General features: G+C 39.4%; 4 protein-coding genes across 5 annotated transcripts; 3 read left to right on the top strand and 1 right to left on the bottom strand.

Annotated features, from left to right (window-relative positions):
- Nucleotides 1–258: 258 nt before the first annotated feature.
- Nucleotides 259–8396, bottom strand: LOC101165402 (septin-8-A). 2 transcript variants are annotated; one of them, XM_011480282.2, is made up of 10 exons: nt 8266–8396; nt 6703–6817; nt 6418–6613; nt 4986–5172; nt 4737–4898; nt 4115–4211; nt 3763–3931; nt 3237–3369; nt 2961–3151; nt 259–913 (listed from the first exon to the last, which is right to left on the bottom strand). In XM_011480282.2, the coding sequence occupies exons 1-10, from the start codon at nt 8278–8280 to the stop codon at nt 859–861; spliced, it is 1320 nt and encodes a 439-aa protein (XP_011478584.1). In that variant the 5' UTR covers nt 8281–8396; the 3' UTR covers nt 259–858. The 2 variants fall into 2 exon arrangements, with proteins under 2 accessions (XP_011478584.1, XP_004073383.1); XM_004073335.3 differs by having other exon boundaries at nt 259–1755.
- A 1018-nt stretch (nt 8397–9414) lies between these two features.
- Nucleotides 9415–11261, top strand: LOC101161415 (ankyrin repeat domain-containing protein SOWAHA). The gene has a single exon (XM_004073493.2). The coding sequence runs from the start codon at nt 9491–9493 to the stop codon at nt 10676–10678; it is 1188 nt and encodes a 395-aa protein (XP_004073541.1). The 5' UTR covers nt 9415–9490; the 3' UTR covers nt 10679–11261.
- Nucleotides 11262–12732: 1471 nt separating this feature from the next.
- On the top strand, nt 12733–16296 carry LOC101166143 (growth/differentiation factor 9). Its single transcript, XM_004073338.4, has 2 exons — nt 12733–13216; nt 14631–16296. Exons 1-2 carry the CDS (start codon nt 12838–12840, stop codon nt 15557–15559), a joined length of 1308 nt encoding a protein of 435 aa, XP_004073386.1. The 5' UTR covers nt 12733–12837; the 3' UTR covers nt 15560–16296.
- A 554-nt stretch (nt 16297–16850) lies between these two features.
- LOC101166394 (cytochrome b-c1 complex subunit 8) lies at nt 16851–19080 on the top strand. The gene is made up of 3 exons (XM_004073339.4): nt 16851–16943; nt 18365–18534; nt 18911–19080. Exons 2-3 carry the CDS (start codon nt 18381–18383, stop codon nt 19003–19005), a joined length of 249 nt encoding a protein of 82 aa, XP_004073387.1. The 5' UTR covers nt 16851–16943; nt 18365–18380; the 3' UTR covers nt 19006–19080.
- The last annotated feature ends 2040 nt before the right edge of the window (nt 19081–21120 follow it).

Here is a 21120-nt window from a genome sequence, read left to right on the forward strand (position 1 = left end):
TAATAGTATATTTCTTATTTAGATGAAAGCTAGTAACTTATAATAACAATTTTACCTTAATAACAATAAACAATTATAAAAAGGTGTCTACACTCGGCAACCTTATGTGTTTCTAGGAGGGATCTAGAAGACACTGGAAGGAACCTGAGCCTCACCAGCGAGTAAGCCCTGGCTGTTAGTTGTCACCAGCTGGAGCTGACCAAAACCAGTTTTTGTTTTTTTTAATTGAAAAAAATAAAACAACAACAACGATACAACTATAATAATGCATAATAATATTTATTTCTTCATAATCAATGATATTGACATAACACAAATTTACAAGATTTATTTCCAAAGGTTTAGGTACATTTATTGTTAATATTTATTTTCTTTAATAACACAGTATATTCTTTTGGCACTTAAGACTAGTTGTATCTCCATCTATAGGAAATATTTTTAGAGAAGCACTATTTATAGTTTTAATATTATTTAAGATACATAAAATTATTCTATGAAAACTAAAGGTGCTTCTAAATCATAGAATGATCAAACTATCTTTGTAACCATCAAACAGCAAATGCAGTTCAGTTAACAGTATGAATATCACAGTGTAAGTATTCATCAGTTAGAAAGAAACCATAATAATGGCACGCTAAATGAAGCAGGGAGGCATATTCGGTACAAAACCAAGACTTTGGCAATGGAGAGTGCAGGAAAAAGAGCCTTAATTCATGCAGAGACCATGCCACAAAGCATTTATAAGACAGAAGAGGAAAGTCAAGTTGATGTGGAAGACTTCAGGCTCTCTTAATTCAATTTCTATAAAACGTTCAGTAAATATAGTAAAATTAAAGAAGTTTGACGTTTTGGTGTCTTCTAATTCAAATTCCTTCCTGAGGTTAAGGAGCACGCAGACGGAAGACTAAAGAAGCTATGAAAGGAAAGAAAAAGGCAGGTTATTTGTCTGAACAAGTAACATTCATAAGGCAAAAATTTAGCATTTTCTGTTTTTCAAGTGTCCTGACAGATGTTCTTGGCAACTCAGTGAAGACAAAGGATGCAGTCCGAATGTTGTGAATCATCTAAATGAGTGAAGTGATTAAAGCCCCAAGGCCAGAGGAAGTCAAAAAGGGACACGGATGACAAATGAAATGATTTTATGCCTTTAATTCCCCCTCATCTTTCTTGGAACAAAAATGTTTTCCCAGCTCCAGAACGCTGTAATAATATTCAGCTGCACTCTTCCGGTTGTTGCATATTCTTGATTGTAAATAGAAAAATTATTAATATCTTTTTTTTTTTTACAAACAAAATGTGCATAAAGGCCATTAGAAATCTAAAAAACCTTAATGTGCATAAGTGCCATTAGAAATCTTAAAAAAAAATTATTTCAGAATAATGTCATGCAACTCAAAGCAAAGTTTATTCAAAAACTGAATTTTTGAAAACGCCTCATTTAGAAGCAGATATAATTTTCAACAGGAGGTGAAAACAGATGATATTGACCTTAAATCATCCCAAAAACCTGTTATGAAAACAGTCAATGGGTTGGTCATTCTGTGCCTACAACACTCAGCATAAGGTACACATTAAACACAACAAGTACTGGTTAACCCCTGAGTACACACCAAATTGCATGTACATTTTTAACCAACATATAGTTAGCTCAAACATACGGCATCAATAACTACGGTCAGACATGACAGCCTGTTTTTCCCATGCTGACGGTGGACACATTCCTGGTTTCCCTGGATGTTTTGATCCATAAATCAACTAAAGGGAGGAAAAGACAAAACATGGAGATAACAAAATATGAAGGATATGAAGCATATAAAATAAATGATATGGAATCAAATTGGAATGTCCCATGGTTTGGGCATTCACTTTTTTATTACATTTAGACAACACATGAAGAAGTTTCAGTGAAGTGGGACCTATCAAATTTATTTGATAGGTTAATTAAGATAAAAAATGAGTCATGGAAAGTATTTTTAAAAAGGTCTAATAACTGTATGTAATATTTAAAAATTACTAAGGCCTACTTGTGTTACACTACATCACCAGCAACAAAAAAGGAACATGGCAGTCCTTTCATTTTCTACCTTTAGCATAAATCTGCAACCAGTTCTGACTGCAATGAGCAATGATGCAAAAACACATGTCTGTCACTGATTCTGCAAGTTGGCCTACTTTAAAAGATGATAATTCTGCAATGTCTAAATATAAAAGTAAAATCTAAATTAAATATCAAATATAAATGTTAAATCTAAATATAAATGTTAAATATAAATGTTAAATATAAATTAGAATACACAGTTCAACTTCAATATTTTCAATGCTTGAAGGAGGTGTTTCTCCAAAATCTCACAATGTATTTCCTCATTCATCCTTTCCTTAATACAGATCAATCCTTTCTCCTTTGCAGAAAAAGCAGCACCAAAGCATGATGCTTCCACCCCCATGCTCTACAGTGGGTATGTTGTTCATGGGATGCTGTTCAGACCTGTTACTGACCTCTTATATGTTTAAATGGGAAAACTTGCAGAGCTAGTGAATGACAAATACTACTAACTCAATATGAAAGGTACCAGAAATACTGAATGAAGTTCTACATGTGATGTTGTTTTCTCATCAGTACATGAGCATGAGAATGAAGGAGATGGATTCAACTAACATTCAGAACTCTTCTGGGAGGGCAGCCGGAAGAGATGTTTAGGTTTAAGTTCTATTCCTTTTTTACATGGTGCCTTAAACTGAACCCAGTCAAAAAAGGTGCCGTACATTAAAAGCTCAAAGGCGTATGCATCAAGCTGTGTCATGCAAGCAGTGACACCCCCCCCTGCAGTGTCTGGGCACATTGAGCTAGAACCAATCAGCAGTTTCTGTCCCAAAATGGCCACTAGAAGGGTAATATGATCATACTGATATTTCAGATATTGCTTGTTGGCACTAACATTTAAGTTAGGTGACTGACTTACTTCTTTTTGTCTTTGTCCTTTTTGAATGGCTGCTGTGAGCTTCCTTGGAGTGCTTGTCCCATCAGTGTTTCGGCTGCCACTTTTCTCCTGTTGAAGGCATTCATCTCTTCCTCCATTTCTCGTTTTTTCTCCTCCAGGTTCTTTTTCTCTTCCTGGTGCATAGTCTTCAGGCGCTCAAACCTCCCTTGGAGCTTGATAGGTTGAAGAAAATGATACAGTTAATGATTGTAAATCTACTAAACAAAGACAGGGAGGAATGAAGCTTTCAGTCTTGACCTCTTTTTCTTTTTCTTTCAACTCCACTTCTGCCTCTTTGACTTTGTTCACAAACATCTGCCTCATCGATTCCTCCTTGTGCTGCAGTTCTTTGATGAACTCCTTCCTTTTGGCTTCATACGTTTTCTGAAGGCTGACAGGGTAAATACAAAGATAGCATAATCTTATTGCAAAAACAGATGGAATGATCAAAACCTATTTCCTAAAGATGCTGCAGAAATGAGAGCATCTTAAGGTGAAAGCACAACAAAAGCTTCTCTTTTTGGGGAATTCCTGCTTCTTTTCACATTCCAAAAGGATGCACGGTAGATTAAAAATCCATTGTGGACAAATTGAAATAATTGTATTTGAACTGTAATTATACTTTCAATTTCAACACATTTGAGACCAGTCATTAAGGTTCCAGTCTAGTTGCAACTTCTTACCCTAAAGAAAAGTACAAAAGAAAATAAATCTGTTTGAAATATTAGCAAAAGGCAGACGCCTCAACCTGTAGCTTTTTTATTTAAAATTTCAGGTCCTGAACCTGAAGGACTGATTGTCGAGGCTTGGGTCCTTGAAGCCCATCTCCTCCAGCTTGCATCGACGGTACAGCTCATAGTGACGAGTATGTGTTTGCTCTCGGAGGTCCTCCATGTTAACACGCAGCAGCATCTCTCTCAGCTTCACCAAATCACAATGATTTTCATTTTCCACTGAAAAAGAGAGAAAAAAAGATTGATTATGTTACTTATGTTAATGTATTAAGAGAAGGGTGGAAACGTGACACGCTTTATAAAAATTTCATCGTCATGTCTCATGCTTTATCTAAAAATATAGAGGGCATTTTATAGGCATTTCTAAAATTAGTCAGACAATTATTAAGTGAGCAGAATCACCCTGTATAGATCCCCAGGGATACATCCTTCCTTTCACAGTTTTGTTTCCCACTGTAATGTTTTCAGTGCTTCCAATCACAGCAAAGGGAAGCTGAGTCTGTAACAGAGGAGAGGATGTTTAAAAGTGCTGCACCATGCTCTCCCTGTCAGTCTGACAGTGAATGTTTCATCAACTATGCAAATTCACAAAGAGGCCCGGAAGTATTTTACTCTAACACAGTTCTTGCAATATCTATATTGAGTCAAACAAAAATGGAGCTCGAAAGACACCATTAAAGTCTAAATTATCTTTCTCTCCAGTTATTTTTGAGTCTTCATGAAAAATGTTTGATTGCGTAACCTGACTAATAAAGAAACAAGGAATGCATAACTTGTTTTAAGGCTGTGTGGTGCAAAATTAAAAAAAAATAGTTTAGATTTTTACAAACCTAAATGTATTTAACAGTAAAAATCTTAGTCTCTGTGTGTTAAAGTTTCTAATTTTAGCAGAGTTGCAAATTTTCAGGATCTCTGCATCCTCTTATCCATACTTTATATAAGCAAAACAAATAACTTTGTTTCTGTTTTAATTTTCCTACTACATGGAACACTCACAGTTTGCTTTGCAGTGGATGTTACTCACATTCATGGAAGAGTTGATCTCTGCAACGGCCTCATCCTCTGTTGGAAACTGATATATCTGAACTCCGTTGCTGACCAGCTCACTCATCACCTTAATTTTTAGGTTGACCAGTTCATTCCTGGTTAAAGTGTCTGCCTTTGCAATAACAGGGATGATGTTCACCTGAATAAGGAAGACAATGAGGAGTCCGAGGTACACCAGAAAGATCTGCTGCAGGCTTAGACATAAGGAGCTTTGACCGGTCATCACCTTGCTGTCCAGCTTCTTCATAGTGACAAGATCAAGGGCCTTCAGAGAATGTCCGTTTGGAGCAATAAAATATAAACACGCGTGGATTCTGGTGTCATGGTAGTTCCACAGCGAGCGTTTTATCTTCAGCTCTTCTTCCAGGTATCTCTTAAACTGAGCGTCGATGTACTCAAGAATCGGTTCAGAGCTGCACAGAAAATAAGTTGAAAAGTTACAAGAATAGGTCCTCTGTTCTCTCATTTATAAACACGTGACTTGACTGTGTTCCACTTGTTGCTTCAGAGACATTTTGGTGCCCTAGTGGTATAGCGACCTAGAGTGCCAGTGCCTCTGCCTTCAACCTGCTTCCTTTCCCCCACTTTTCTGCACACATCCCAGCATAACTCATGTGCACGGTAGGTTCTGGGGATGAGTTGTGCTCATGCTGCTTTGATGCTGACACCCTGGACCTAAATTCTCATTCATTCTCAGGTGGAGGGACATGACCCTCTCGTCCACCGGAGTGAACTCCAACACTTGGCGGCTGAGATGGGGGCTCACGAGTAAGCCAACACCAGCCCCGTCACCTTTCACCATGAGCAAGTCCAGAATGGTAGAGAGTCTAACCCTTCTCTACGGACTGAGTTTCAGAGCCCAGGCTATGTGTGGAGGTGAGTCCAACTATATCTAGCTGGTAGCTCTCAACCTCTCGCACAAGCTCAGGCTCCTTACCTCCCAGAGAGGTCACGTTCCATGCCCCAAAAGCCAAGTTCCATGACTGGGGTTTGGGCCGCCGAGGCACCCGCCTTTGACTGCCACCCAAACCAGATTGCAGCTGCCCCTTTTGAAGTCTCCCATAGGTGGTGAGCCCATGGGAGAGTGGCCCCACGTCGTTCCTTCGGGCTGAGCCGACCGGGGTCACCAGGCACTCGTCTGTGAGCCCCTCCCCTAGGCCTGGCTCCAGAGTGGGGCCCCAGTGACGCCAATCCGAGCTACGTATCTGGGTTCTTGATTTTACTTCTCATGAAGGGCTTCTGAACCGCTCTTTGTCTGACTGGTCACCCAGGACCTGTCTGCCTGTCTGTGACATGCAGTTACCATAATTACAGCTGCACATGAGAACACTATTAAACGAGACTCTGTTTAAAGACAAAAAACCCAAGACAGTGAGTGATCAACTCACAAGCACCCTCCTTTGTCAGCAAACACATACAGTACATGCACTTCAGCACTTCATCAAATAGCAATACACCCCTGCTGCTGACAGAGAAAATGCCAAATACTGGCAGTGATCCCAACAATACAAAACTATTGCATAACAGTTTAATCATTTAAAATGTTTTTTCTTACAATATTTTTGTAAATATTAGCTTTGAAGAAACTTGCTGGAACATGGTCAAATCAAAACCTAATGCAAAGTTTTTTTAGTCTAATCAAAAGTATAAATATGCACCTTTTTACATGGTTGATCTGGTCCCCGAAGCCCACAGTGTGTACCACAGTCAGCTTGAGGTTGACGTTGCTCTCTTGCAGATCATATGTTCGTGGGAGCACCTTTACCTCCTCGTCATAATGGCTCGCTTCCTCATTTTCAAAGATTGTTCTGAAAAGAGTGTTGATAAGGGTGGACTTTCCTATACCGGTCTCCCCTGGAGAAACAGTAAATGGAAGAAACGCTGACAAACACACTGCAAAGTAACACGTCTGATTAGAAAATAAAGGCTGTTTGGGGACATACCCACGCAGAGGATGTTGAAGCTGTAACCTTGTTTTACTGCTCTTTTGACCAGCTGATCGGGGAGACTGCGTAGCCCCACATGGCCACTGAGCTCCAGAGTTCGCTTTTCTTCATTCTAAGTTGCAAATTTAAAAAAAAGTTTACAGTATATCACTACACGGACCGTAACATAAAATAGTTTTATTGCTTGAGGTCCTGGTGTCCACATATAAGGACATCACATTGAGGGTTTCATTACCACTGTAGTTAATTCTCTATACCTGGGGCCCTGTGATGACGAAATAAAAAAAGTTCAGGTCTCAAGAGGTTTGAATACAAAGTCAATGACAAGAAGGCAGAGCAATATTGTGGCTCAGTCCTGTCCCATTCTGCTGTGTCATGTAAAAAGTATTTTCTGAAAACTAGGTTATTTCTCTTTCACAAAAGGTTAAATCTATTAAAAGGTTGTCTTTCCTTATTAGTTCATCAATTGGAGAGAGGAGTCACTTTAATTATGGAGCAGACATCAAGAAATTACTGTAAAAATCATTAGAAGCATATTCTTTAAAGACCCAGCCTGACAAAATGTGTGTTTTTTAACACACAACTGAGTGGCAAATTCCTAATGAACTCCTAGACGACACAGGCTTTTGGATTTTGGCTAAAAAGGGCATAATCATTATTAAAGGACCGCTGGGAACACTTTTACAACAGATCAAAAGATAATTGGGACTATAAGGTTTTCCACGATAGAAGCAAGAAATAAGTGAATGCATCTGAGTCTGACTATGAACAGTGCTAACTCTGTGTGAATAGATCTTTGGCTTCAAGCTGGATGCTCTTGAGAAGCCAGATTCCCCCATGGGATCCTGGCATCTAGCAAAAGACTTAACATGAAGACAGGGTGTTTATTCAACACAACAAGCATCCGTTTCTGCCTGTCTCTGTGTTTGTCCACACACACACACACACACAAATACAAAGAGCTCTTTATTTAGCTGTTATTTCACAAAGTGGAGGATACCCAAGCAGTCCACTACTCATAACCCTCCGTCACCCATCAGTTTGAAGAGCAACAGTCTTGGTGTTCAACTTTACCAGATTTTTAAATATTGGACTCCAGTTGTGCGTTTTAATCATTAAATCTTGACGTTCATTTGTTATTACTAGTCTAAACTGATTATCTTAATGTCTGACGTGATTCATTCAAGTCATGCTTCCTCCGTCTTACTTCAGCACCATGGATGGACATCTGCCGTGTAGAGGCTGACAGATGATGTAAAACCGTGATGCTGCATCACGCAGGCCGATGTTTAGATGCTGAGGCCAGCTTGTGTTCAGAGCATCAGGGGACTCATCGAAACGACGAAGCGTTTCTCTCCCTCAGCTTTGGCCACAGCTCTCATTCAGATTCACGTGACGCAACGAGCCTCCTCAGCACCGCAGAGCCGTCGCTGCTGCCCCTCACAACCACAAACGATCCTAGCTTGTCCGCTTCGTTATTATTATTATTATTTGACGGTCCCGTCCGGTAACTAAAAGCGAGCATTGCATCATCGCGCACTCCGTTATTAAAGCACTCACCTCTCCGGGTTCCATAGTGAGGAGCGTCTGACTGAGCGCGGAATCGACCCGTCTTCAGTCAAATCTGCTGCTCTGGCGCTGAGTTTGCTCCGGCTGCAGGGAGGCGACACCACCTCGGTGCTGGAGGGCGAAATGACAACGACTGGAGAGTTTTTAAGGGACCTGTGGAGGCCGTTTATTAAATACCTCAAAATGCACTCAAAAAGTATAAATAACAAATATATAAATATATTTTCATACATTTTATTTAATAAATAAACTAAAATTAAACGGTTTTACTAAAATTAATTTAACAGTTAATTCATCCGTATTTGGACTCGTACTGCAGGCTTTTTTTGTGTTAAAAATGTGTTGCCAACAGTTAATTACATTTTTGTCTCACTAAATGCCCGTTTTCCCACAAATTATCCACCATCAACATGTAGGCCTATTTATCTTCGAATTTTAATCTTAATTATCCAACTTTGAAGGCAGTATGTAATTTATGTTAAAAATAAAACAAGTTTGGGTATTTTACCACTGCTGTTTGGGAAACATGCCATGTTTAATATGTAGTAAACAATTAATTATGGCTAAACCAGGCTAATTATGGTTAGAATAATGCTTACAAGTCAAAATAAATGACACCTTTCAGTGGCTATCCACCTCATGAAAATTAAATAACTATTTTACCACATTTAGACATTCATTTCCACATGTGTTGCATTTATGTCACATTTTCTCAGCATTTATCCCATATAAAAGCATGATTTGTGACTTGAGGGTCTTTATATGCCAAATATGAATCTAAATAATAGGCACCAGAGCAAGAATGGATATTCTGACCAATGTAATGATTGAGTAATAGCTGTTTATTCTTCAATAAAAGTCTATGGAATTTTGGCTTTTTGGAACCAACTGGTACTTCCTGCTTGGAACGCGAGTGAGGAGGGGTCACTCATTCCAGGTCCATTATACAGTCTATGGTTTGTTCTTGTTCACAATTGTCAATAAAGAGTATTTAAAAAAAAGCAAAATAATCTCAAAATGTTTATAATCTAGCAGTTTTGGGTTTTGTTTTTAAATAATAGTGTTGGTTTAAAATAAAAATAAAAGGAATAAATGGGGTGGATTTATTAGGAATGGCGCCGGAAGCAGCAGATTGGATGAGGACAGGAGGAGGATCAGCGGAGTTATCCCTGTGTCTGTCGTGTCTTTTCCCGTGCTTTAACTCGGTGGGACGAGTATGGCTTTGACCCAAGAGTCTCTCCTGACTTTTTTGTTGGAACGTGGAGGCAAAGTGAAGAACTCCGAGCTGCTGAACAGTTTCCGAAGTGTCTTTGACTGCTGCGATCCCGCGGAAAAGCAGCACAATAGAGACCGCTTCAAGGCGCTGGTGAACAGCGTCGCTGTGGTCAAACAGATCGACGGGGTGAAGTTCGTCGTGGTGAAGAAAAGGTATCAGGATTTTGTGAAAGATGTGGCACCGAACCTCCCCCAGCAGGTGGATTATAGCGGTTCGGGTCCAACCCAGACCGGCTCTGAGTCCAGTTGTTACCGGAAGATTGACTCAGATGCTGAAAACAATAACGAACCCGCGGACGCTGCTGTTGCGCTCAGAGGGGGTTCACGCACGCGCAAAGGTCCGGATTCTACCACTGTTAAAATTCTGAATATCCCCGGAGATCAGGTGGGCAAATCTGGAGCAGTGTTTGCCGTTGTTGCCGTAAAATCCCCACCTAGAGACCTTCCACCAGCAGCACACCTCCAAGCGCAGAAAAGTGCAGAAAACTTGGTTTGTGGCTCAGATTGCAGGTTGGATTCAGCAAAGCAAGCCCAGAGATGGCAGGCAGAGGCTGCAGTGAGGCATCCAACTCTGAACCCATCAAGACAAGCAGATGAGGAGTGTGTACCTTTAGAGCCACTGGCTCATGAGTGGCTGGTGAAATGTGCAGCTGGACTTTGGGAACACATACACGCTTTGCTGTTGCGAGACACCCGCCTGGCCCAGAAGAGGGACTTTGTGTCGGGTTTCACAGCTCTGCACTGGGCTGCCAAGGATGGCAACTGCGGCATGGTCCAGGAACTCATGACGGTCTCCAGAAAAAGAGAGACTTTTGTGAACAGCAAATCCCATGGAGGATACACGCCTTTGCACATTGCAGCCATACATGGACACACTGAGGTGATGGAGCTGTTGGTGCAGAGGTACGGGGCCAGTATAAGCGACAGGGACAATGATGGAAGGAAGGCCATCCACTATCTGGAGAAAGGGGCTTCAATGGAGGTCAGAGCACTTCTGGGAGGACAAGACAAGACAGAGGAGGAGGAGGATTACAAGGGGCAGACAAAAGGCTTCAACACGATTAGTAAACTGTTCCACCCTCACATGGGGAAAAAGCAAAAAACAAGCAAGTCGGTACATGAGTGGTGATAAACTCAGCGTCTTTTAGAACTAAACAATGTGTACTTTTTGCAAATATCTTGCAGAACATAGTACAGTGCATCACTGTTAATGTACTATCCTTAACTAGTACTTCTAAAATCTAAAACTTTTGTATCATTTTCTCTTAAACCGGTAAGCGTCCTGCATTTCATAGTAAAACTACAGTGTCAGGTTTGAAGCTGGTCTTTGTGTGGGACTTGCCGCAGAAAAACAAAGCTTTTTATTAGGCAGGACATGGGAACACGGCCTTTGGTGAGGTCAGTTATGCAAAGTATGTGAGCATGTCGGTGACGGTTGGAATGCTTCCTTTATCTGTTTTTTCTGTGGACTTCAAAGTTGGAACACATGAGCAACGCCTTATTTTGTAGGTTTTTGGACTCCTTTTAATAATAAAATAAGTCATCTTTTACCAGAAAGAAAAATTTTGATTAAACTCAATTTACTGGGATTACTTATTGCTTCATGTCAACAACATATTATAAAATGCAATTAGTTTTTCCCTTATTGTACTTTTTTGTGCATATAAACATAGTCTTATTGTTTTAATAAAAACAATTTAGCATCTACAAGATAAGTGCTTGGAACTTTTTATGACCTTGTGTCTATGGGATGAATCATTTGTTCATAAAAGGTTTTAACTGGAAAACACACAAAATAAAAAATGTACTTTCTGAGGATACAAAGGCCTAAAAACATCACTCACTTTTTCCTACAATACGACTTCCATCTTTGCTGACGAAAAGGAAACACAGTCCCTCGTGACCTGAACGAGTTCACGGTGACAGTGCAGCCTGATTAAAGCTGAGACAGAACAATAACTTTTGTCTTTTAGGGAGGGGGGGGGGGGGTCACGGACACGATAACAAATGCAGCTGCTACCTTGGATGTTTAAAATATAAAACTCCAATAATAATCCCATCTTTGGTTTTTCTTGATTTATTAATTAAAGTGTGAAATGAGTCAAAGAAAGGATTCTTTACAGCCACAAATTTGGATACATGAACCTGTAGCAGCAGCTGAGCTACAGAACTCTTGAAATAACACAAATACAATCTCTCAAGATTTTAAATTCCTAAAGAGATTATTCAAAACAATTAACCTTTTTTGTTTCACAAAGAAACATTGGATTTCCAGCAAGATATTGGTGGATAAACTCTGCAATCTCTTTCAAATGATGATTTGTGTCCTGTGTCCTGCACGATAGCGCAGTGGTTAGCGCTCTTGCCTCACAGCAAGAAGGCCCAAAATTCAACTCCTGGCTAGGGGACCTTATACAGATTCACCATTCTGTGTAGAGTTTGCATGTTCTCCCTGTGCATGCATGGATTTTTCTCTGATGCTGGCTTCCTCTCACCATCCAAAAACATGCCTCATAGGTTACACTAAATCGTCCCTCATTTGTGGCCCTGCGACAGACTTCCAAGCTGTCCAGCATGTCCCCTGCCTTCGCCCACATGTGACCGGGATAGACTCCGGCAGCCCCTGACCCCTGTAGGGACAAAAAAAAAAAGAATGAATTTGTGTCAACAACATACAATGATAGTAATATTTAACTGAACTGCTTGCTCTCCTAGGTCAACTCAGTTTTGTGTAGCACTATCCTGACATTATTTGTTTATTATTGATGTTGTCGTTTTTAGTTTAAAAACCCATTACAATGAAACTTGTGTTTTTGGTGATTTTAAGATGTTTTTGTAGTGTTTTTCTCATGATCTAAGACACGTGTAAAGAAAATGAAGATTAAAACTGCGTTTCAGAGTACCTTTTATTCAAATCGCGATATAAAAGGATTTTTTTTTTCAAAACAACTAGATATGAGACAAAAATTAACATTTTGCATGCATTTTATTGCTTAGTAATGCGATTTTAAGTCAGATGGAATAATTTAAAATAAGGTTGGGATTTGGACCATTTACACATGTGAATGTGGATTTTTTTAAACCAAAAGTAATAAACAGTTGATCAAATGAAACCGGATATCACTTTTTCCTTAAAAAATAAGGTGAGTTTGCCAACCGCCAATAGGAGGAGGAGGAAGAGGAGTGGTGCGGTTGATTGGCAACACCTGCGCTCGTTGGCCGAGACGTGTGCGTCGTGCGCGTGACCCCTATATCTTTACTAGAGTCTCTCTCTCTTTACTGCTGACTATGTTTACAATGGACCGATCAAAGCCCGCGGCCTCCGCCGTCTGCTGCCTCCGCGGTGTTTTGTTGCTGCTTCTGGTCAACTGCAACGTGCCGCTGCTCGTCTCGTCCCCCTCCAACGCGCTCCTCCCCCCGGACGAGTTCACCTACCCGTACAGCAGCATCTTCTCCCCGCTGCTGCGAGCCCTGTCGGAGCACGGAGGATCCAGGTGGAACCCAGGTCAGAGGCGGAAGGTGAAGCCCGAGCGCAGGTACATGAGGTACCTGACGGAGGTTTACAAGAAGCCCTCCCGGGGGCAGAGGAGTGTTGTCGGAGACAAGGTCTACAACACCATCAGACTGATCAAACCCCAGGATGAATGTGTGGTACAGAGCAGCACAGGTGAGTAAATGGGGACTACAACACCCACAGTGCACCACCAGTCCACAGCAAAACTCCACGGACATCGCAAAGTAGCAAATACAGTCTTTGGGGGGAAGAAGTTGATATTAAAATGTCACAGAAAACCAAACTAAGCTTTATTATGCTATACTTTTTTGTTTTGCTTTAAAAAATAGCTTTCCATATTTTTTTAATTGAAAAATTGAAGTTATTGCACCCAGAAGAAACAAATATACAGAGCAGCAGTTAATGGTAAAACAGAATAAAACTATAATACTCAAACAAATTTGGTATTGCAAGGCTTATTTTTCGGGTTATATGTAGTAGTTTTTTTTTTATCTTCGATAACTTTTATTCAAAAAGTTCAAGAATTAAAAGGAAAAAAAATAATTGAAAGATAAATAAAACAGAAATTCAAGAAAAGCAAAACAAATGTTATGTGCTTAAGAGCCAAATGACATAATCTTATTATACATATACATTCCCCATATTCTTTTTAAATCCACATCAATTGAAAATTCTGTTAAGATGTTGAATAGCTTTAGCTTTCTTTGTTGCTCTTGAAAGTCTTTTTTTTTTTTTTGGACAAACTTTATTATAAACTAGACGCTGAAGAAAACATTACTACTGTGCAACCTACACCTCAACATTTACAGTGCAGAGATTTACATTATCTTTTTGATCATACAATATTATGAAATGAATAAATATCTAGTTTATTTTGAAAGATTAAATGTTTTTGTGGTCTAAATGTTTTGCATGCATTCTATTATTTTGTAATAGGATTTAAAGTCCAGATGAAAGCAATTAAAAGAAGGTTGTGAATTTAAGCATTTACACTTGTAAATGTGGAATTTCTCAAAATTAATAAACAGCTGAATAACAAAATTCCCTTTCCTTGGCAAACCTTGTAACTCAAAATATAACATGACATCAAGAATATTAATTTAAATATTTACATTTAACTTCCTCATTAACATAGCCTAACTGTAACTCCAATCTCTTAAGTTTCAAAGTGCTGTTTTTGCTTAAATTTTTTGATTTCTGAGGTTAATTTTGGTTTATAATGTAGGAGTCTTCAGCAACAGCCGCTGTTTATATGATTTCTGCAGGAAAAGTTTTCATAATTAAGTGTTTTGTTTTATGAGCTACTCAAAATGACTCATCCTTACTTTACTTAAGCTTTGTACAGCTCTTACTGTAAAGTGCCTTCTGAGCTCCATCACAGCATTTGCAGCTTTTCCAGCTGATAGTTTAGCATCCCAACAATGTTTAGGGATGCTTGTCAATATTTTGTGTAGATATTTTTTTATCGTTTGTGCAGCTTTTTTGAAGTTTTGTATTTTTATTTTCAAATAAATGCATTCTAAAATGTTTTGCTTTGATCGTGATGCATTATTTTCTTGTTTTGCAGAAAGTTTCACGCAGGATTTGTCTTACAGCCTTGATCAAGTTAGAGATGAAGAACAGCTTTTGAAGTCAGCCCTGCTGTTCAGGCTTGACCATGAACTTCCAACACCTGCGATCTCTGTTTGTTCCCTTAGTCTCAATGAGCCTTCAAACCATTGCCAGCTGTGTCTAGGTTCCCCCCATGCTGTGAATCTCACAGCCAGTGCAGACAGAAAAAAACACCGGAAATGGGTGGAGCTTGACATCAGCTCAATGATTCAGCCAATTATAAAGTTTCCAAAGAAGAATATAAAGCTGCTTGTTAATGTTTCATGCCCAGATGGGCAAAAAACCTGGAGCAGCAATCACAGAAATCTGTTGGAGTTCACTCTGAGGTACCCTCCTCTGATTCTTTATCTCAAGGACACGGGCAAATCTGTCCACCATGGTGTTGCAGTCAATACCAGCTCAATCCATACCCTGTTCCCTGAGGCAAACGCATTTCAGAAGCCAGTGGTTTTCAAGCCTGAACGGAAACACAAGAGGAGATGTAAGAGGGAGCCGTCCAAGAGCAAGCGAGGTGATAAAGGCCTGGACATCCACCTCCCGGATCTCCTGCCCAGCTCCGTGTTCCCAACCAGCGACTGTGCCTTGTACGATTTCAAGGTGCGGTTCAGTCAGCTCAAGCTGGACCACTGGATTGCTTTCCCACCAAAATACGACCCAAGATACTGCAAAGGCACCTGCCCGAGGACCATGGGTTTCATCTATGGCTCGCCGGTCCACACTATGGTACAGAACATCATCTATGAGAAGCTCGACTCCTCTGTGCCCAGACCCTCGTGTGTTCCCTCCCACTACAGCCCCCTCAGTGTCATCATAGTCGAAGCGGATGGCTCTTATGCCCAAAAGGAGTTCAAGGACATGATTGCTACTAGGTGCACATGTCGCTAGCCATACACCAAGCTCCTCTAAAACAGTTATCGCTGCACTTTTTTGGTGTATCAACCATTCTGGCCAGGCTCAGTGAGTTCATAAATTTAATGCACAAATAAAATCATCTAGAGCAGATGATGCAAATGCAAACAGAAGTATGGCTGTTTTCTTTTTGTTTAAAGCCAAAGAATACCAATTGAACATACCAGCGATGGTCCAACACATTTAAAGGGGGAGAATGAGTGTGTGGTTTTCTGTTATGTTGTTTGTTCTTTTTTTATTTTTTGTTAATTTATTATGATTTTTTGCAGGAAGTCTGCCAATGTAACACAATTGACAGATTTTAAGTAGCCCTGTTCTGGACAAGACAAACAAAGAAACAAACAAACAAAAAAGAAGCCGTCACAATCTCTTAACAGACCTTTTACAGATTGTTTTATTCTTGAAGATGCCTGGAAGCTGTTGGAAGGGGCTGCTGTCTTCCCCACCTTCAGAATGAAAGTTATAAAAGTGCGTACTTAATACTTCTGGTCACTAAGTGACTCTGTTTGTGTAATATACTTGTAAACTAACTTCATGTATGAATTTGTATAGGTTGAATGTGACTTAAGACAAATCTATTTATGGTTGTCAAATGAATTCACTGTGTGTCTGCTCTGCTCAAAAACATGCAAAAAAAAATGTAAGCATGTCAAACCTTTCTAAATCAGTTGCATAAAATAAAAAAAACATGTTTTGCATTATTATTGCATTAATGAGTCTGCATAGTCTTTCTTTACACTTCTACATTATTTTGACAACAAAAGTTGTTTGAGTTTTAATCTATTTTTAAATCCTGCTTTAGAAAATATTTGTGTGCACTTAAAAGGTTAATTTTATTTCAGTGTTTGTCCAATTTTAAGTTACTTGTCTATTCAAAAAACAATGTAAAAGTTCTATAAATAGACTAAAATAATACAATTACAATTCTTGCCAAAAAATTTAAAAAAAATTGAATTACTACTGTATGAACGAAATGGTATTTTAAATTGTTGAAACTTCATATTATGCATATAAGTTACTGATTCTGATTTTAATTCTTTCAGCCATAATAAAATTAACAATTTATCTTGGAGTCATTGTAGATTGCGTGAAAGGGGATTAGTGTCCCTTCTTGTTAAAACAAGCTTGGAGATGGGTGGTAATTTAGCGAGAAATTAATTTATGACAAAGACGGACTTTTATTTTTTACTTTCTTGATTTAAAGAACAAATTTCTTGCAGTTGAAGCACCACATCTAAATGTTGGAAGGTAATTTTGTGACCTCCTGTCCTCTAGATGGCGCAAGTTTCTTGTCGTTAGTCTATAAACGGCAGATTGTCACCGGAAATTCTTCTAAAGAAATCCATCGGTGAACAGGACGGTAAGGCTCAATGTCACCAGTTTAATTTCGAACATTATCAGATTTTATAGGTGTATTTCCAAAACCTTATTCTAAATCATGTATGCTGAGTTAGTTTGGACCAATTTGTATAAAAACTAAATTTGTGTCGCTATTAATTTTGTGCGTAGGTCTGTCTGGTTACTGTATTGGTCAAGCAAGGTGCTAATTATTTTAGCCTGAGTTTGTTGTTTCGTAATAATTTGGACATTTTACGTCTTTAAATTTGTTTATATTAGTTTCATCTGATTTACTGATTAGCAAGCATACATCTCTATATATGTAGCATAGGAAGTAGTCACATTGTCACACTTTAGGCTTTTCTGTAGCACACAAAACTACTGGCACTAGTGACTAACATAATAATGGCAGATTAATTAACGAAACCAGTAAGCAATTTTGTCGACCATATTGATGTGCGTATAGATCGACGATATCCTAATACACTGTCAACTTAAGATGTCTTTTAATTAAAAGGGCGACAGTGGCTCAGGTGGTTGAGCGGGTCGTCCAATGATCGAAGGGTTGGTGGTTCGATCCCCGCTCCCACCAGCCAAAATGTGTCCCACCAGCCAATCATTGTGTCCTTGGGCAAGACACTTCACCCTCCTTGCCTCCAGTGTGGCTCCACTGGTGTGTGAATGTGCATGAATGATCCCGGTGATGGTCAGAGGGGCCGTAGGCGCAAAATGGCAGCCACGCCTCTGTCAGTCTGCCCCAGGGCAGCTGTGGCTACAACAATAGCTACCATCACCAAGTATGAATGAGGAGTGAATGAATAATGGACAAAATATAATCGCTTTGGGTGTCTTGAAAAGCGCAGATAAATCCAATCCATTATTATTATTAAAACAAAAACACTAAAGTATTTAGGTTCTGTTTGAGGAAATCGATGTTTCAGCCAAAGGATTTTCCAACAAATTTGATAAAGTGTCTATTCGCATGTAATTTTCTAAATACGTGGTGCAAGAGGTGAACTTTTTTATTGCCGCACTAAAGGTGAGGATTACTGGTTATCGTTAGGGTTAAACCACCAAATAGTTCCTGAAGTTAACTTGGCTGTTTCTGCTGCTCTGCGCTCCTCCAGGGGATGCATCAAAAGCAGAAAATAAACTTCATACACCTAGATGCGTGAACGATAATGGAAATTTAAGTTTAATTTTAAATACGTGCAGCCAACAACAAAATGCAACCTTAAACGCACTTAAAATAAAAGCGGGCATTGCGCATCTTGCCTGCACTTATTACGTGTGGCCAACCTGACTTTCCATCACTTTGTGTGCTGGCAACATCAGCCTTTTTATTAAAAAAAAAAAAAGTTCACATTTTTAACTCCTGAAGTTTTTTCTGTAGTCAAGTTAATAAAAATCTTTGTGTTTTTCATGACCTGTACTGTTTTTTAGACTTCCTGTGGGGAAAATGGGGCGTCATTTTGGAGACTTGGCCAAAATCCGGCATGTGATCACCTACAGTCTGTCCCCCTTTGAGCAGCGGGCTTTTCCCAATTACTTCTCCAAGGGTCTGCCTAATGTTTGGAGAAGGTTCACAACTTCATTCTTCAAAGTTGCCCCTCGTGAGTGTCTATTGATTGCACACTACTGTCTTTTTTTCCTATTGCATTAATCAGGTGTCTTGCAGTATGTTTTGCTGCTATATTCGTGTAAATGTAAGCAATGTTAACTTGTTCTAAGGTAATTTAATTCTTTAAATGATATAAATATTTGACACAATTTATATGCATTTAATATATACCCGCTGTTAGAGTAGAGGATGCATTAGACGGGGTTAGATGGAGAAAGCTGATTCGCTGGGGCTACCCATGAAGGGAAAAGCGGATTAAATTAGTGTTTTGTGTCATTCTTTAAAAAAAAAGCAGTTTTTCCCCAATCCTGTTTAAAAATCTCAGCTGTAATGAACTCTTGTCAACATTTGTGATCTTATCTCTACAGCCATGATCGCCATGTATTTGACCTACAGCTGGGGAAACAGCGTTCATGAGCAGGGCAAGAAGAAGAATCCTGCTGACTATGAGAGACAAGAATGAATATTTGGCACCTCTCCAAGCTTCTGTAATTTCAAATTCTGTGATCATTAAACCTGAAAAAATATGTATGTGAAATGAGACTGGATTTGTCTTTATTACCTATTTTTATGGTTTGTGTTTTTTCTTTTGTTTTTAATACAAGAGCTTAAGAACAAGAGCTTTACATGAAGGAATTGTTTCAGCCACTGGAAATAAACCATTTTATCTTAAAACATGTCTAAAAGGAGCTTCTCAAATCTCTTTTATACATAAAAGGAGAGAATAATTAAGTTCTGTGCAGTTCTTCAAATGTAGGAATGTTAACAACCCAATAGCTTTATGCAAAATAACATTTCCATACTTTTTATATAGTTTTTCTAAATTGGTGCTTTTTTGATTCTGTTACCATACAAGGTCACTGGGTTTCAGGGACCTACCCAGTTGTCAAGACAGGGTACACGCATTGACTGTATAAATATAGATATAAAATATGTCATATTGAAGCTTCTTCAAAGTAGCCACCTTTTGTTTTGATTACTGCTTTGCACACCCTTGACATTTTCTTGATAAGCTTCAAGAGGTAGTCACCTGAAATGGTCTTCCAACAGTCTTGAAGGAGTTCCCAGAGATGCTCAGCACTTGTTGGCCCTTTTGCCTTCACTCTGCGGTCCAGCTCACCCTAAACCATCTCCATTGGGTTCAGGTCCGGTGACTGTGGAGGCCAGGTCATCTGGTGCAGCACCCCATCACTCTCCTTCTTGGTCAAATAGCCCTAACACAACCTGGAGGTGTGTTTGGGGTCATTGTCCTGTTGAAAATTAAATGGTGATCCAACTAAACCCAAACCGGATGGAATAGCATGCCGCTGCAAGATGCTGTGGTATCCATGCTGGGTCAGTATGCCTTCAATTCTGAATAAATCCCCAACAGTGTCACCAGCAAAGCACCCCCACGCCATCACACCTCCTCCTCCATGCTTCACAGTGGGAACCAGGCATGTAGAGTCCATCCGTTCTGTGCTTTGGTCATCAGACCAAAGCACAGATTCCCACTGGTCTAATGTCCATTCCTTGTGTTCTTTAGTCCAAACAAGATTCCCACTGGTCTAATGTCCATTCCTTGTGTTCTTTATTCCAAACAAGTCTCTTCTGCTTCTTGCCTTTCTGTAGCAGTGGTTTCCTAGCAGACATTCTACCATGAAGGCCTGATTGACACAGTCTCCTGTAACAGTTGTTGTAGAGATGTGTCTGCTGCTAGAACTCTGTGTGCCATTGACCTGCTCTCTAATCTGAGCTGCTGTTAACCTGCCATTTCTGAGGCTGGTGACTCGGATGGACTTATCCTCCACAGCAGAGGTGACTCTTGGTCTTCCTTTCCTGGGGTGGTCCGCATGTGAGGCAGTTTCTTTGTAGCGCTTGATGGTTTTCGTGACTGCACTTGGGGACACTTTTTCCCAATTTTTCGGACTGACTGACCTTCATTTCTTAAAGTAATGATGGCCACTTGTTTTTCTGGATCTAGCTGCTTTTTTTCTTGCCATAATACAAATTCTAACAGTCTATTCAGTAGGACTATCAGCTGTTTATCCACCTGACTTCTGCACGACACAACTGATGGTCCCAACCCCATTTATAAGGCAAGAAATCACACTTATGAAACCTGACAGGGCACACCTGTGAAGTGAAAAATATTTCAGGTGACCACCACTTGAAGCTCATCAAGAGAATGCCAAGAGTGTTTAAAGCAGTAATCAAAGCAAAAGGTGGCTACTTTGAAGAACCTACAATATGACATGTTTACAGTTGTTTCACAATTTTTTGTTATGTATATGATTCCACGTGTTAATTCACAGTTTTGATGCCTTCAGTGGGAATCGTGAATCCACAATTTTCAAATTCATGAAAATAAAGAAAACTCTTTGAATGAAAAGGTGTGTCCAAACTTTTTGGTGTGTGTGTGTGTGTATATATATATATATATATATATATATATATATATATATATATATATATATATATATATATATATATATATATTTATAGTGAGATTCACTGTACACATATACCGTCTGTGGGTGCACACTGGACAGTTTACCAATCCAACACAGGAATCAAACAACACGCAATCACATTCATA

This window comes from Oryzias latipes, chromosome 10 (assembly GCF_002234675.1).
Source record: "Oryzias latipes chromosome 10, ASM223467v1".
NCBI lineage: Eukaryota > Metazoa > Chordata > Actinopteri > Beloniformes > Adrianichthyidae > Oryzias > Oryzias latipes.

What these genes read in the sequence shown, in the direction of transcription:
- LOC101165402 (XM_011480282.2), bottom strand. An exon ending in CTTCAACATCCTCTGCGTGG is followed by an intron (nt 6,614 to 6,702) that starts GTATGTCCCCAA and finishes CTGTTTCTCCAG; the next exon opens with GGGAGACCGGTATAGGAAAG. An exon ending in AAGGACAAAGACAAAAAGAA is followed by an intron (nt 914 to 2,960) that starts GTAAGTCAGTCA and finishes TTCCTTTCATAG; the next exon opens with CTTCTTTAGTCTTCCGTCTG.
- LOC101161415 (XM_004073493.2), top strand. Translation starts at nt 9,491, where the DNA reads ATGGCTTTGACCCAAGAGTCTCTCCTGACTTTTTTGTTGGAACGTGGA.
- LOC101166394 (XM_004073339.4), top strand. Translation starts at nt 18,381, where the DNA reads ATGGGGCGTCATTTTGGAGACTTGGCCAAAATCCGGCATGTGATCACC. An exon ending in ATTCTTCAAAGTTGCCCCTC is followed by an intron (nt 18,535 to 18,910) that starts GTGAGTGTCTAT and finishes TTATCTCTACAG; the next exon opens with CCATGATCGCCATGTATTTG.
- LOC101166143 (XM_004073338.4), top strand. Translation starts at nt 12,838, where the DNA reads ATGTTTACAATGGACCGATCAAAGCCCGCGGCCTCCGCCGTCTGCTGC. An exon ending in TGTGGTACAGAGCAGCACAG is followed by an intron (nt 13,217 to 14,630) that starts GTGAGTAAATGG and finishes CTTGTTTTGCAG; the next exon opens with AAAGTTTCACGCAGGATTTG.